Source organism: Sminthopsis crassicaudata, chromosome 1 (genome assembly GCF_048593235.1).
Source record: "Sminthopsis crassicaudata isolate SCR6 chromosome 1, ASM4859323v1, whole genome shotgun sequence".
NCBI classification, from domain to species: Eukaryota; Metazoa; Chordata; class Mammalia; order Dasyuromorphia; family Dasyuridae; genus Sminthopsis; species Sminthopsis crassicaudata.
The window spans coordinates 61089281-61103115 of record NC_133617.1 but is presented as its reverse complement, the minus strand read 5'-3'; the positions used below and the strand labels follow the sequence as shown (position 1 = coordinate 61103115).

At 46.1% G+C, this 13835-nt stretch overlaps 1 protein-coding gene across 1 annotated transcript; it reads right to left on the bottom strand.

The window, feature by feature from the left end:
- Positions 1–6: 6 nt before the first annotated feature.
- ILVBL (ilvB acetolactate synthase like) lies at positions 7–11373 on the bottom strand. The gene is made up of 15 exons (XM_074306737.1): positions 11085–11373; positions 9872–10073; positions 9520–9647; positions 9238–9376; positions 8992–9103; positions 5825–5924; positions 5334–5431; positions 4791–4927; positions 3094–3228; positions 1667–1781; positions 1301–1470; positions 1111–1181; positions 962–1033; positions 611–716; positions 7–466 (listed from the first exon to the last, which is right to left on the bottom strand). Exons 1-15 carry the CDS (start codon positions 11199–11201, stop codon positions 288–290), a joined length of 1881 nt encoding a protein of 626 aa, XP_074162838.1. The 5' UTR covers positions 11202–11373; the 3' UTR covers positions 7–287.
- Positions 11374–13835: the final 2462 nt, after the last annotated feature.

Sequence of the window (13835 nt, the reverse complement as noted above, 5' to 3'; positions counted from 1 at the left end):
CAGGGCTGAGTCCTTGGGCCACCAAAGGCCTAGATTGGAATTTTATTGAACCAAGGTTCATGGGAAAAGAAGATGCTTCAACCTAGCCTGAGGTTGAACTCATCATCCAGGGTACATCTCTTACCCAGGGTACATCTCTGGTTCTCACTCTCAGGTGTTCCCTTCCTACTCATCTGATACTGTCTGAATCAGTATTCTCTGAGGAAGGGGGAAGGGAAAGATGGCCACTCTGTCTAACAAGTGGCATAGGGAGATCAGGGCACAAGATGATGTAGAAATAGGTCTCCCTACACAGAGATGGAGCCATCCCGGAAGTCTGACTTTCCAATGAGCACATTAATAAGAACAGGCTGGCCTTCACGACACCGCTGCTGGGCAGTCTGCAGCACTTCTACAGCCTTTTCTTCATTCTCCCTTGACAGCAGGAAGCCTTGAGATCCCAACCCTTGTGCCACCACATGATAATCTGCAGGAACAACATGAGAAAACAATCAGAATATGGCTTTAGAATAAAGCTGCAAGTGGCTTATCTATCTCTAGGACTCAAGAAAGGAAAAAGAGGAAGGAAGGGCTGCCCACCACGCTCCCACTGTCTCCCAAACCTCCTTACCAGTGTAAGTCAGACCACAGGCCACATTACTGCCAAACAAGGGCACCTGCTCCCTAGAGATCTGGGTCCAACATGCATCATTCCCCACCACAGCAATAACAGGAATCTGAAAGAAAAGAAACACAAGGTAGGAATCCTAACCCCCAAATCTTCCCTTTGTCCCAAGCTAAGACAATGAAAGCCAAAGAGTAGAGAGATAGCACCCCTCGAAGAGAAGGGGAAAAAACAATTGAGGGATGAGCAAAAATTCCTTCCAAATTGTACTCCCTCTTCACAGATGAGCAATTCTCTCACAGGTCCAAGATTTGCTGTCGGGGTACAGCAAGAACACCCCCTACTGTGCCTACATACCTTGTGTCTGACAAAGGTATCAAATTCAATGATACTGTAGCCAAGAGCACCATCTCCAAAGAGGACCCAGACCTAAGGAAAGAAAAGTAAGCAACATAGTAAAGTAGTAACCCATAGGCTGGCACCCCTCACCCTATTCTGCAGCTTACTTCTGCATCAGGCCGGCACAACTTGGCACCAAGTGCAAATCCTCCTCCTACTCCTAATGTCCCAAAGGCTCCTGTGAAGAATCAAGAAGAGGAAAGAAGATAGCATGTCCAAAAGTTCTCCAAGCTTTTCTAGATCTAGGACTCTCCAAAAAAAGATGAAAGGGCACAGTTGTTCCTGGTACCTACTCACCAGGATCAAGCCAGCACAAAGGGCCTCGGGGCCGGACCAGGTAAGCAGCACTGCCCACGAAATCTCCACCATCTACCACCAGCACTGAGTTATCTGGCAAGGTCTTCTCAACCAGCTCCAACACCAAAAGTGGATTCAAGTGGTGGGTTGTAGGCACTGATGCCTTTTCTCTAGAATAGGCAGCCTGTTAGCCCCCTGAAAGAAACACTCTCCAACCACTCTAGTTTACTCATTTTCAGAAACCAGAGGAACCTGCTTTGGCCTTTGCAGAACCCTGCTCATTCCCTCCCCCATACATACTTTAGCCCATTCCCCTTACCATTCCAGAACTTCTGTACCCAATGATAAACCACCTGCAAAACCCACCGATTGGCCTGTTCCTTCTTCCGGTCAGCCTCTTGAAGCTGCTCAATCCAGTCCTGGTTCCAGGTCTGGCCTTGAAGCCCTTCCACTAGCCTTAGCAGAAAGGAGCCTACATCCCCTGGGAAGAAAATAATTGGTGGGACTAGGATTAAATGCTGAGATGGCAGCCTCTGCCCCAGTGGGCAGGAAGAACCTAATCAGTAGGAAAAAGTTCAAAAGGAAGGAGAGAGAAGGCCTTTTGAGGCAGCTGTATGTCACAGTGGACAGAAGGCAAGTCCTGGAGTCAGGAAGTTGCTGTGTCATTTTCAGTTATGTCTAACTATTCTTGAGCCTATTTGGGATTTTCTTGGCAAAGATACCAGGATAGGTTGCCCTTTCCTTTTCTAGCTCACTTGACAGATGAGGAAACTGAGGCAAATAGGATAAGTGACTTGCCCAGGTTCATAGAGTTAGGAAGTGTTAAATGTCTGAGGCCAGATTTAAACCCAGCAAAGGCCAGTTTTCTATCCATGGCACCAATCCTGCCTCAGACACCTCTGAGCTGTATCTCAACAAATAATTTAACCTCTGTTTCCTCAACTTTAAATCGGAGATCATAACATTACCTATCTTGCAGCATTGTTCTGGGGATCTAATGAGATAAAATCTGTAAAGCACTTAGTAGATAACTATATAATTGTTTATTCCCTTTCCTCTTTCTATCTCCTTCTGGCTAGAATCTCCAGGTAAGAACAAAGAGACAAGGGAGTAATCAGATATGGGACAAAAACCTCTCAGTAACGCCAGGCAAGGCTAGAGTAAAGAGGGTAGAGCAGGTGTCATGGGAGAAAGATTCTTCCACCTCCATTCAAGGCCTAACTCTGCCCTTATCTCCCTTCTGAGCTTCCATTTCATGTAAAGCAAGGATGACCTGTCCTACCTGCTTCATGGAAGTGTAGACAAGATAAAATGAAATAATATATATGTGTTCCATAAGTCGTCTCCTCCCAATATCATCACTCATCTACACAGGCATAGGAACACCAACTAGTGACAGGCAGGCAGATGGCACTCCTTAGGAATAGTCAGATTAAGTGATCTGTTTGGAGATCATGCAGCTAGTGTCAGGAATGAGATTTGAACTGAAATCTTCCTGATTCTAAGCCGCCACCACAGTCACTCAGCCAAATGGCCTCTACTCCATTATTCACATTAAAGGATTGTGAGAAATCCAGTATGGTAAAGTGCATTAAGCACTGGAATTTTAAAAGTTAGAACCTAGCTCTGCTGTTTATTTACTGCCTTGGACCATGAGAAAATTTTCCTTTCCGGTTCTCAGTTTCTTCCTCTGTAAAATGAGAGCATTGGATTACATCATCTTTACGATTCCACCCATATCTAAACTCTATGGTCTAAAAACCAAGCAGTGAATCCTAGGGAACCCTGCTCACCTTGCACAGCCTCCTGAGGCTTCCAGAAAAGGTCAGAGTTGAGCAGCAATTGTTCTCGGTCACGATTGATGGTAATAATTTTGCTACTTCGGCTTAAGATACGGCCATAGGACAGGCGAAAGTCACACACAGCACCTGGGGGTTTGGGAAGGACACCACAAACTTAAAACACAGCAGGAAGCTGAAGGGGGGATGAAGCATGATGGTCAGTATCATGGGAAGATAATGAAATCAAAGAAACTTCGTTTAATTCACAGTTCATATTTCAAAGGCATTCTGTTCTGTGTACTTTACAACTGACTGGACTGCAAGCTTTAGACCCTGTTTTACTCATCAATGATGTCACCAGAATCAGGCTTTCACTGCCAGCCACAGCACCCAAAGTGGGTATAAATGGTAGATTGTGGGCACAAGCAGTCAGCATTGGCTGAAGTAACAGTGCACAGTAAACATCTGTTAGATGAATAAATATATGGAAAGGTAAAGGCCCTATCAGAATGTAAGCTCTTTGAGGGGAAAGATATTTTGTTTGCTTACATCTGTATCACCTGATACACATTAAATACTTGATTGATCTATCTATAGAAATATGTTATTTTTCTTCTCCATGACTGATTCCAAAAACCAAGGTTGGGAAGCGCAGACTATTTTATATATATATATATATATATATATATATATATATATATATATATATATATATATATATATATATATATATATATATATATAGATAATTTATATGTATATATAGTTATAGCTTAAAAAAAAAAAACAGGCACAGAGATGTTAAGTGGCTTGCTCAAAAAATCACAAAAGTCAGGGGCAGGATTTGAACCTAATTATCATCTACTCCAACTCTAATACTCTATCCACTATACCATATCATTGGATAGTCTTTTTGAGCCTCACGTTCCTCAGCCTGTAAAATGAGGCTAATTTTTGTTTTTGGTCCAGCCCTGTAATCTCATTAGGATTTTTCTTAGTAAGGAATTTTTTTTTTTTTTGCAGGGTTACACAGCTAAGAAGAATAAGTTTCTGAGGCTGCATTTGAACTTAAATCCTTCTGATTTCAGGGCTGGCACTGTATCCACTTGAGTCATCTGAGCTTTTCCTGAAGATTCTCTTTACCAATTCAGATCAGAAACTATTATACAATCTATAGTCATAGACAATGGAGGCAAAATGTGAAACATCTGTAATACTGTCCTATCATACATGAGAAAGTACAGTATTTGTTAAGCCTTAAAGAACTAAAGAATTGAGAGCTATTATATAAATGGCATTTTCTTTTTTCTTTAAGGAGCTGTCTCTAAAATATCTACTTTAACTGGTTATGCTTGTTTCAAAACTTTAATGTTTTAATCCAATTGAACTTTGTATTTTGTCTAGTCAAAGAGGATGGTGTGAACATATCCCATCTTGGCTAAACTTCTACAATAGGCTTCCAATGCAACATCCATGTAAGGACCATGTCCTAAACTCCATCTGTAATTCTGTGGAAAGGTGAACAAAGTCCATCTTTTAAAGATGAACCTGAAAACAAGAATGGGAATATGGGGGCTTGAAGTGAGGGGAAGGGAAGGCAGTTACAAAAACAGGAAAAGTAATGGGGAATGCCAATCTAGGATACTTGCAAAAATGAACTGCTGTCAACCATTCCCTCCACTCTTTCCCCTACATATTGACCCAGGTACCTGCCAAGATGACCACATCAGCCTCCTTCAGTGCATCACGGCGGTTTTGCCTGATGTGAAGGGGACTATCCCGGCCCAAAAGTCCCCTTGCCATCCCTCCTAGGAAGCAAGGGATACCCAGAGACTCCACTGCAACTCTAATGAGAAAAGAAAAATCAGAGGAACCTGAAATAGCTCCTCGTAGTCACCAATTCCATCAGTCAGTTCCTCTTGCCAGCCTCATTCCCCTAAATACCTCCCCCCAACCCTTCCAGAGGAAGCCCAAGTTTGCCTTAGGTCAGGATGAGGGGACCTGAAGAGAAGGGGGTCATGCAGGGGCAGATAGGGTAGATTCTTCTCCCTTAAGGCCCTGGAGGAAGAGGGCAAACAGAGCTTTTCTGTATTAGAGGGAGGGGATTCCTCAAAGGAGGCACAGAAGCAAGGCGGTCTCACCAGAAGCCAGGGAGATTGGGGCAGAGGGGGAGGGGGCAGACAGTGGGTCAGGAGAAGTAAGATCTCTTCAGCAGAAGCTCTGGCCAGGAGGAATACAGAAAGTCTCCTCACCGAAGACTCTCAGCGGGAGTTGGGGGGAGTAGGGCCTGGCTTCCCAGCAACAAGAGAGGCTTCTTGGCTCGGCTTACAAGCTCTACACAGCGCTGAACCTGTCAAGGTATACCCGGGACAGAGTAAAGAAAAGGTCTTCTGCTTATTGCTAGATCTCTATTTCTCTGTCTATACGTGTGTGTGTGTGTGTGTGTGTGTGTGTGTGTGTCTCTTTCTCTCTGTCTCTCTCTCTCCCTCCTTCCCTCCCTCCTCTCCTTCCTTTCCTTCTCCCTCTCTCCTCTCCCTCTCTCCCCTCTCCCTTCCTTCCTTCTCTCTCTCTTTCTCTCTCTCCCTCTCCCTCTCCGTCTTTCCCTCTCTCCTCCCTCTCTCCCTCCTCTCTCTCTCTTTCTCCCTCCCTCCCTCTCTCCCTCCCTCCTACACACACACACATACTGATGCCCAGGGAACCTCAGAGAAGACAACCCAGGCCCAGAGAAGCACAGTAAACTCACCTGCTGGGAAGAGGCCTGAGGAATGTTCAAGGGCAGGGGGCCCTCAGGCTGTGGCTCCCAGGCCCCTGCAAACAAATTAGCCAAGTGGTTCTGCAGGTACCTGGTGGAAAGAGCATAGAAAATCTAAATAGGTTAAACTGGAGAAACAGGAGGCAAGGAGTTTAAAAAAAAAAAAAAAGGCAGAGGATTAAGAAGCACAAGGGACTAGGAAAGGGAAAAAGCCACTAGAAAAGCAAATTAATACAAAATTATGAAATATGAGAATTTGTAAAGATCTTAGGTTAGTTAACCCCTTTTTATAGATGAGTAAACAGAGGCTCAGTAAGATAATATGATTTACCCACAGTCACAGACCTAGTAAATATGAGAATTGGGTCTTGAAGCCAGGAATTTTAACCTTAAATCCATTGTTAGTGGAAATACCCACATGGACACTTACCAATGTATGTGAGCTGACACTAGTCATTTCAAGTTTCCTAGGCCTCAGTATCCTCAATTATAAATTTAGGGACTAGATAAGATGACTTCTCAGGACCTTCCAGCTCTATAAGGATGATCCTTTTCCCATCATACTACCCTCTCCATGTCTCCCAAAGTCTTTCTCATTTTCATTTGCCAGGTCTTCTTGGCATCATTTGATACTTCTGTCTACCACTACTTACCCTTACCCTCCCCCCCACACACAGCCATCACCTGGTATTCCTAGGTCTTTCATTTCCCTGTAATCTTATGTCCTTCAATAGTTTTTTCTTCTCCAAAGTCAATAATATCCAACTATTTTTTCTGGGCTCTTCTTTTCTATCCTCATTTCTTGAAGGAGATCATTTATTAACAAAATTTTAACTATCTTCATTAGACTGAGAAGCAAATAACTTGAATGTTAGTCTTGATTCTGTCATTAACTCAGTGTCACCTTTGAAAAGTCATAACCTCTCAGGAAAAATTGAACTTCAACCTTTTGATGAGATTAGATAAGATGCAGCTTTCCTATCTACACTCAGTCCCAGCTTCTTACCTGGTATAGCAATGCAATTCAATAAATGTGTTACATGCTTCCTAATTCCAAGATATTTTCACATATTCCTACTCCAGGTAGATACCCAAACATCATCTAAATCAATTATGTCTAGAGCAAGCCTGTTCACCCCTAAACTAACTCTTTTTTGACACTTGAGTCAATTACACTGCCCAGGCTAAGATTTTCAAAAAACACTTTGGATCTTCCTCCTTCTCCACCTTCTATCTCCTGATCTATTCTTTTTTATTATTATTAATTCTATAATTATAAATTTTTTGACAGTATATATGCATGACTAATTTTTTTATAACATTATCCCTTGTATTCATTTTTCCAAATTTTCCCCTCCCTCCCTCTACTCCCTCCCCTAAATGACAGGCAATCCCATACATTTTTACATGTGTTACAGTATAACCTAGATACAATATATGTGTGTAAATCCAATTTTCTTGTTACACGTTAAGAATTGGATTCCGAAGGTATAAGTAACCTGGGTAGATAGACAGTAGTGCTAACAATTTACATTCACTTCCCAGTGTTCCTTCTCTGGGTGTAGTTATTTCTGTCCATCATTGATCAACTGGAAGTGAGTTGGATCTTCTCTATGTTGAAGATACCCACTTCCATCAGAATACATCCTCATTACAGTATTGTTGTTGAAGTGTACAGAGATCTTCTGGTTCTATTCATTTCACTCAGCATCAGTTGATGTAAGTCTCTCCAAGCCTCTCTGTATTCCTCCTGTTGGTCATTTCTTACAGAGCAATAATATTCCATAACCTTCATATACCATAATTTACCCAACCATTCTCCAATTGATGGACATCCATTCATTTTCTCCTGGATCTATTCTAACCCCAAAGTATAGCAGTGCTTCTTTCTTGTCTCTCATTTTTCTCCTTTAATATTCCTGATGCTACCATGGTCCAGGTCCTCACTACCTTATACCTGAATTACTTGGAGAACCTCCTACCTAGTTTCCCTCCAAGAGTTCCTAATCTGGGATCTGTGAACTTATTTGTTGAGATGTGTCTCTGTCAGTGTATTATAACTATATTTTGATATAATTAGTTTCTTTTGGAATTCTATGTACTTTATTTTATATATTTAAAAACACCATTCTGAGAAGGATCTATAGGTTTTACCAGAAAATCATAACACAAACAAAAATTTTTTTTAAAAAAAGCTGAGTAAATAAATAGTTGAATAGATAAATGGATAGATCTATCTCTTTAAGGTTTACAAAGCACTTTACAAATGTCTCATTTTAGCCTTACAACACCTTAGAAGGTACGTGCTATTATTATCCCCATTTTTCAGATGAGGAAATGGTAATTAAATTTGCCCAGGATCAAAGATGTAGAAAATATGTGAAGCTGGATGTAAAGTTAGGTCTTCCTGACTCCAGCCATGTGCTCTGTGTGCTACAGTGCCCCCCAGGTACCTTTACAAGATCAAAAAAGGTTAAAGACTTCTGCCTTAGTCTCTCCTTTTCAATGCACTCTGTACCCAGTTCAAGAACTTACAACAGCTCCCATTCCTTGCTTTATCCTAGTGAACCATAGTCCTATCTGGTTTTCAAGCTTCATCTGTTGGTCCTACCTTTAACTCTAACCTAATCTCCCCTCACATACCCTCTTATATGCAAAAGATATCCCTCTGCTTTGTACATGCAGTTCTGCTAGGGCATATGGTACAGCCCTCCTCATCTCCACCTCTATCCACACAGCCCAGTCGAGTCACTTGGTACTTTTATCTCAGGACAGCCCAACCACCTTACTCATATTAAACGCTTAATAAATGTCTGTTAAATTGATTTGCTTTACCCACATGCTACCTCCTCCACAAGGCTTTCCCTAACTGCTCAAGGCCATTTTGATGCTTCTGGCAAAGCCCATACACCCTGAAACATATAAATTAGCTCCCTGATTGTGTCATCAATGTGAATCCCAGATCCCCCATGAAACAATGAACTAGTTCAGGGAGGACAAGCACCAAGTCTTCAAGTCTCCTCCTCTTATCTCTCCTATAGGCCAGGGAAAGCTGGCTTTATAAATGCCTGCTGATAGACTGAATGAAGGCTGGGGAAAAGGACAAGGTGGGCAAAGGAAGAAGCAAGAGGAGGAGGGAGAAGCAGGGGAGTGCTCACCAGGAGACGAGCTTTCCCATGAGGCTCTGGGGGGCTTTGGAGGGCATCACCTCCCTCTCCACCAAGAAGTAAGGGTAGAGCACATCGATGGGGAGCTCCACAAATACAGGGCCTGGGAATGCGGGCACAGGAGGCTACCTCACCTGCTCCATCCTCCCCAAGACCCCATTCTCCCCCTCAGTCACACCCCACCCCCAGCACAATCCCTTTCATTGTCCCTCCTCCCCGATCTCACACCCTGCCTACCTGGGGTACCAGACTGGGCAGCAGCAAGCGCAGCCCGAAGAGTGGGGATGATGTCATGGACCCGACGCACAGAGGCACAGAACTTGCAGAGTGGTCGGAACAGAGACATCTGGTCGATGCCCTGAAGTGGCCCCCGGCCCTGACACAAGGAAAAATTGCCACTATAGGTCCCACTTAACCCCCTCTGCTCCTGCTACCTCCAGCTCTGCCCACCCAGCCTAGAAGGGGCTAGGCTTTGTTTCTCCCAGTTACACCCACCCTTGAAGGCCAGCCCCACCTCACCTTCAGCAGTGAACTAGCGGCCCCTCCCAAAAGCAGCACAGGTGACTGGGCCATCTGGGCATTCTTCACAGCAGTCACTGTGTTGGTAAGGCCAGGCCCAGCTGTCACTGCAGCGACACCCACAGTCCCTGCCACAGACAAATCCCCTATCAGCAGTCAGCATTCACACAGTCAGCCAGTGTTCACTGAGGTTCTAATGGACATAAGCAGCACAGGGCCATCTCCAATCACCCTCTCAATACCCACCATTGCAGAACTCTTAGAGAGGTAACCCCTCCCTCCCCAGGGTCCTCCTCAGTAACCATAGTAACCCATGCTCCTTCATCCTCCCCTTGAGGAATCAAGGCCGCACCTGAGAGCCGGGCCACAGCATCAGCAGCAAAGACTGCCGTGGCCTCCTGCCGGGTGTCCACCACTCGGATGCCCAGCTTCTCAGCTGCCACCAGCAGGGGAGAAATGTGTCCACCCACTAATGTAAATATGAATCGCACGCCGTGGGCTCGCAACACCGCCGCCACACTCTCCCCACCATGCCGGGAACTGGATTTGTCCACCTGGAACGTGAGAGGTAAGGAGTAAGGGGACAGGAAGGACCTAAGCAGGGTGGGGGGCAGCAGGGCGTGGGAATGATTCATGTGGCACACGGTCTGCAGGTGGGCTCATTCACCCGAAATACTGGAGATCTCGGTACAAGAGCCAAGCATGAAGGTGGCAATTCTTCCACAAAGATCAATTTACCACTGAGCAAAAGGGGCTCTGAGCTTAGGAGCTGCCCTTGGTTCTGGTCCCAAAGGGAAAGTGCAGAGGCTTCCATAGCGGGTCCACAGTCTCCCTAACCCCTCCTTCCCTACGTAAGTGCCTTGGCGCGGCCGGGTCTCCTGCTGGAAGGCTGCGTCAGAGGAGACTCTCTCAAGCTCGTCAGTTCCCTCCGTGGGGGCCCAATTCGGCTCGGGTCTCATCGCCACTCTCCCTACTACAAGAGGGAACTGTGTAAAGTGTCACAGTTTGGGATCCTTGAAACTGACAGGACCGCGATCATCTCAGAACACGAGAAGTCGGAGGCTGCTAGGGAACGGCGGGAAGCTTGGGTGCTTAGACACCACTTTCGGAGATTAGGAGAGCCACAGGCCTCCCATGCCCAGGCCCAGCACGGCCGGAGCGCTTCCCTCCGAGGCCAACCCCACCCCACCCCTTCCCGGGCAAAGTACATTTGGGCAGCTTAAGGAAGAGCCCAAGCAAGAAGACGGGGAACAGGAAGCAAAGATGGAGAGATACGGAGAGAGGGCACCGGAGAGTGAGGAGGGAGGCAGAGGAGGAAGGAAGCGGGAGGAAGGGCTTTAAATGCTCCCTCCACTGGAGGCCCGCCGGGTGCCCATGTCCTGCAAAGCGACCTTGTCCCTCTCTAAGGTGGCACCGTAGGGCCTTTGTGATCTGTGTGTGTTACACGCGTGCCCACAACACCCCGAATACCACGGAGCTCCGGGCGCAGGGCTCGAGATTTAGCTAGGCTCGAGCCGCCCTGATCCCGGCCCGGGGGCAGCGCCTCTTCCCTCCCTCCCGGGCACCTGGTGCAGGAGCTGGTAGAAGAGGCCCAGGCGATGCGCGACTCCGACCAGGACGATCCCCAGGGCCCCGCAGGCCCAGAGGACGCAGCAGGGAACCAAGGCCCAGACAGCCTCCATGTCCTAGCCACACAGGCGGTCACCTGCCCCGGGCAATCAGACGAGCCCCCGTTCGGGCTCGGCTCCCCAACCGGCCCAATCGGCTGCACCACGCCCCGTCAACGTTCCGGCCCACCCAGTGGGCGGGGCTTCGAGAGCTCTGGGCAAGCCCCGCCCCACCCTGCGTGGGCACGTCTCCTCTCCACCCAGAGACCTGAGGCACGCCCCTCGCCCCCGGGGATTGGTGGCTCCCCAGTCCCTCCCTTTCCCCCCCTTTCTCCTCCTCCGTTTCCTGAGCGAATGGAGGTCGTTCTGTGATTTGTCCTTGTGATTTTCCCCGCCCACATAGTCACGAGACCGGCACCTCCCAGTCAAGCGGAAAGCCCTGAATTCCGAAGTCTTCTGCCCTCTGAACACTGATCATCCGGGTCCTTAGAGCGGGTTCCCGCCTTGGGAAGCTGGGGGAGGAAAAGAAAGGAAATCAGTTGCTCAGAAACTGCCAGCTTTTGCCTCTCACAGGCCCTGTCCCCATAACCCCAGCCTTTTCCTAGGCCTTGCCCGCATCGTCGCTCCAACTTCTGAACAAGGGGGATGGGGGATGGGAAGGGAATCTCATAACCCTCCCCCTTCTCACAGGCCCCGCCTCATCATTGCCCTCCCCCCCACGGCCTACGGAAACACCCCTCCCTGGCAAATACTCCTGGCCACGCCCCGTCACGCCGCGCTGTGCTTCTCGGCGGGCCTCCGTGGGCTTTATAGGTGCTCTCACTGACCTCCCCCGACCCTCCTTTTTCGGGGGCCCCGCCCCATCAGGCTGTCAACTCTGGACACCCCCACGGTCCCCACCCTCCAAGGCCCTTATCCCCCCACCCCCACCCCGCGCCTTCACTTTGGCTTGGAGCAGCTACGTAATGCAAGGAAGAGAGCCCTGGACCGGAAGTCAAGGTGGGCATTCAGATCCAGCCTCTGACTCTCTGGACAAGAGACTTCACCTATACCTGCCTTTATTTCCCCTTTGTTAAAATAGGAGGGATAACAACAGCCCCGGAGGACCAAATGAGAAAGTACTTGTAAAGGGCTTTTTAAGAGCTTTAAAGTTCTATCATCTGAATGCCATTGGGATTATTTAGAATTAGAGTGGATCACAATTGAGAGCCTGTTCTTCCTGCCAACGTTCTTCCTGGGCCCACGTTCAGTTGTGTATGAGGAAGATTCTCCGTTCAATTCCCAGCCCTATCCTCTCTTTTCTTGAGTTATGGAGAATCTAATGGTCTTTAAATGAGAACTAGATGTCCTAAAAGGGTGATATGAGCAAATGAGGGGAACATGGTAAATTTCCCCTGTCAGATATGCGAATAAAAGAATTTAAGACCAAATAAGGGAGAACATTATGAAATGCAAAAAGGATATCTGATCACATTACATTTAAAAGGTTTTGCCCAAACAAAAACAAAATCGGAAGGAAAGCAAGAAATTGGGGGGAGGGGTGGCGTTGGAATTTTAAAGCAAGCTTCTCTTATAAAAATTTCATTTCTCACATCTATAGATTTCTATAGAGACCTGAGTCAAATTTATAAAAGGACTCATTCCCCAATTGAAATCCTGTTCACTCCTAAGTCAAAGAATATGAAAGCAGCTGGATGACACTGTGGATTGAGTGTCGGCCTAAAGTCAAGAAGATTCATCTTTCTGAATTCAAATCTGATCTCAAGACATGACTTTGGATAAATCACAACCCAGTTTGCCTCAGTTTCCTCATCTGTAAGATAAGCTGGAGAAGGAAATGGCAAACCACTTCACTATCTTTGGAAGAAAACTTAAAATGAGGTCACAAAGGGTCAGATTTAGACATGACTGAACATCACCACCATCAGCAACAGATAGGAATAACCAGTTTTCAGAAGAAATCTAAACGATCTCTAATAAGAATACTCTAAAACTTGATTAGAGAATTGCAAATTAAAGCAATTTGAGAAAGCACTTCACATCTATTGATTGGATAATATCGAATAAAAATTGATAAATATTGGAGAGAAGGTGAAAATATTGGGACATTATGCATTGTTGATAGATTTATGAACTGATCTACATTCTGGAAAGCAATTTAGAACTATACCCAGAGGGCTATAAAACCCGGTATATCCTTTGACCCAGCAATGCCATTAATAAAGGTATTGTATTCGTATCCCAAAGAGATCAAAGGAAAAGGATTTATATGTGGGATTTTGTGGTAGAAAAGAATTGAAAATTGAAGGGATACCCTCAAATAGAGAATGGCAGAAGAAGTTGTGAGATATTATCTTGATGGAATGCTTTTGTGCTATAGGAAATAACAAGCAGTAGGTGCTGAATACCTTTGACTTCAAGGGCAGCAAACAGTTTTTTGTGTTTAGCTATAGGAGAAGGGGTGGTTAACACAGAAGCTTCCTCAGAGCTTCGATGTTATCATTGAAGGACTCACTAAGTGAGGTCTTTTCAGCACTCCAGTGCCTGATTTTCTGGGCTACTGTAATGTGCCTCCAGAAACTGCTTATCTCTGGGAGGAGATGTGCTATTTCAACTGCCACCAACTCTGACCTCATGTAGAGACTCTTCTTCCTCCAGAGAGCTGCCTTAGGTCTGGCCCAGACAAGACTCTCCATCTCTTGAGTGCCG

Bases quoted from the DNA above. Each gene is read 5' to 3' on its own strand.
- ILVBL (XM_074306737.1), bottom strand. From the start codon at position 11,201: ATGGAGGCTGTCTGGGCCTTGGTTCCCTGCTGCGTCCTCTGGGCCTGC. The intron at 10,074-11,084 runs GTGCCCGGGAGG...CTCACGTTCCAG, and splicing joins TCTACCAGCTCCTGCACCAG to GTGGACAAATCCAGTTCCCG. The intron at 467-610 runs GTAAGGAGGTTT...TTGTTCCTGCAG, and splicing joins CTGTGGTCTGACTTACACTG to ATTATCATGTGGTGGCACAA.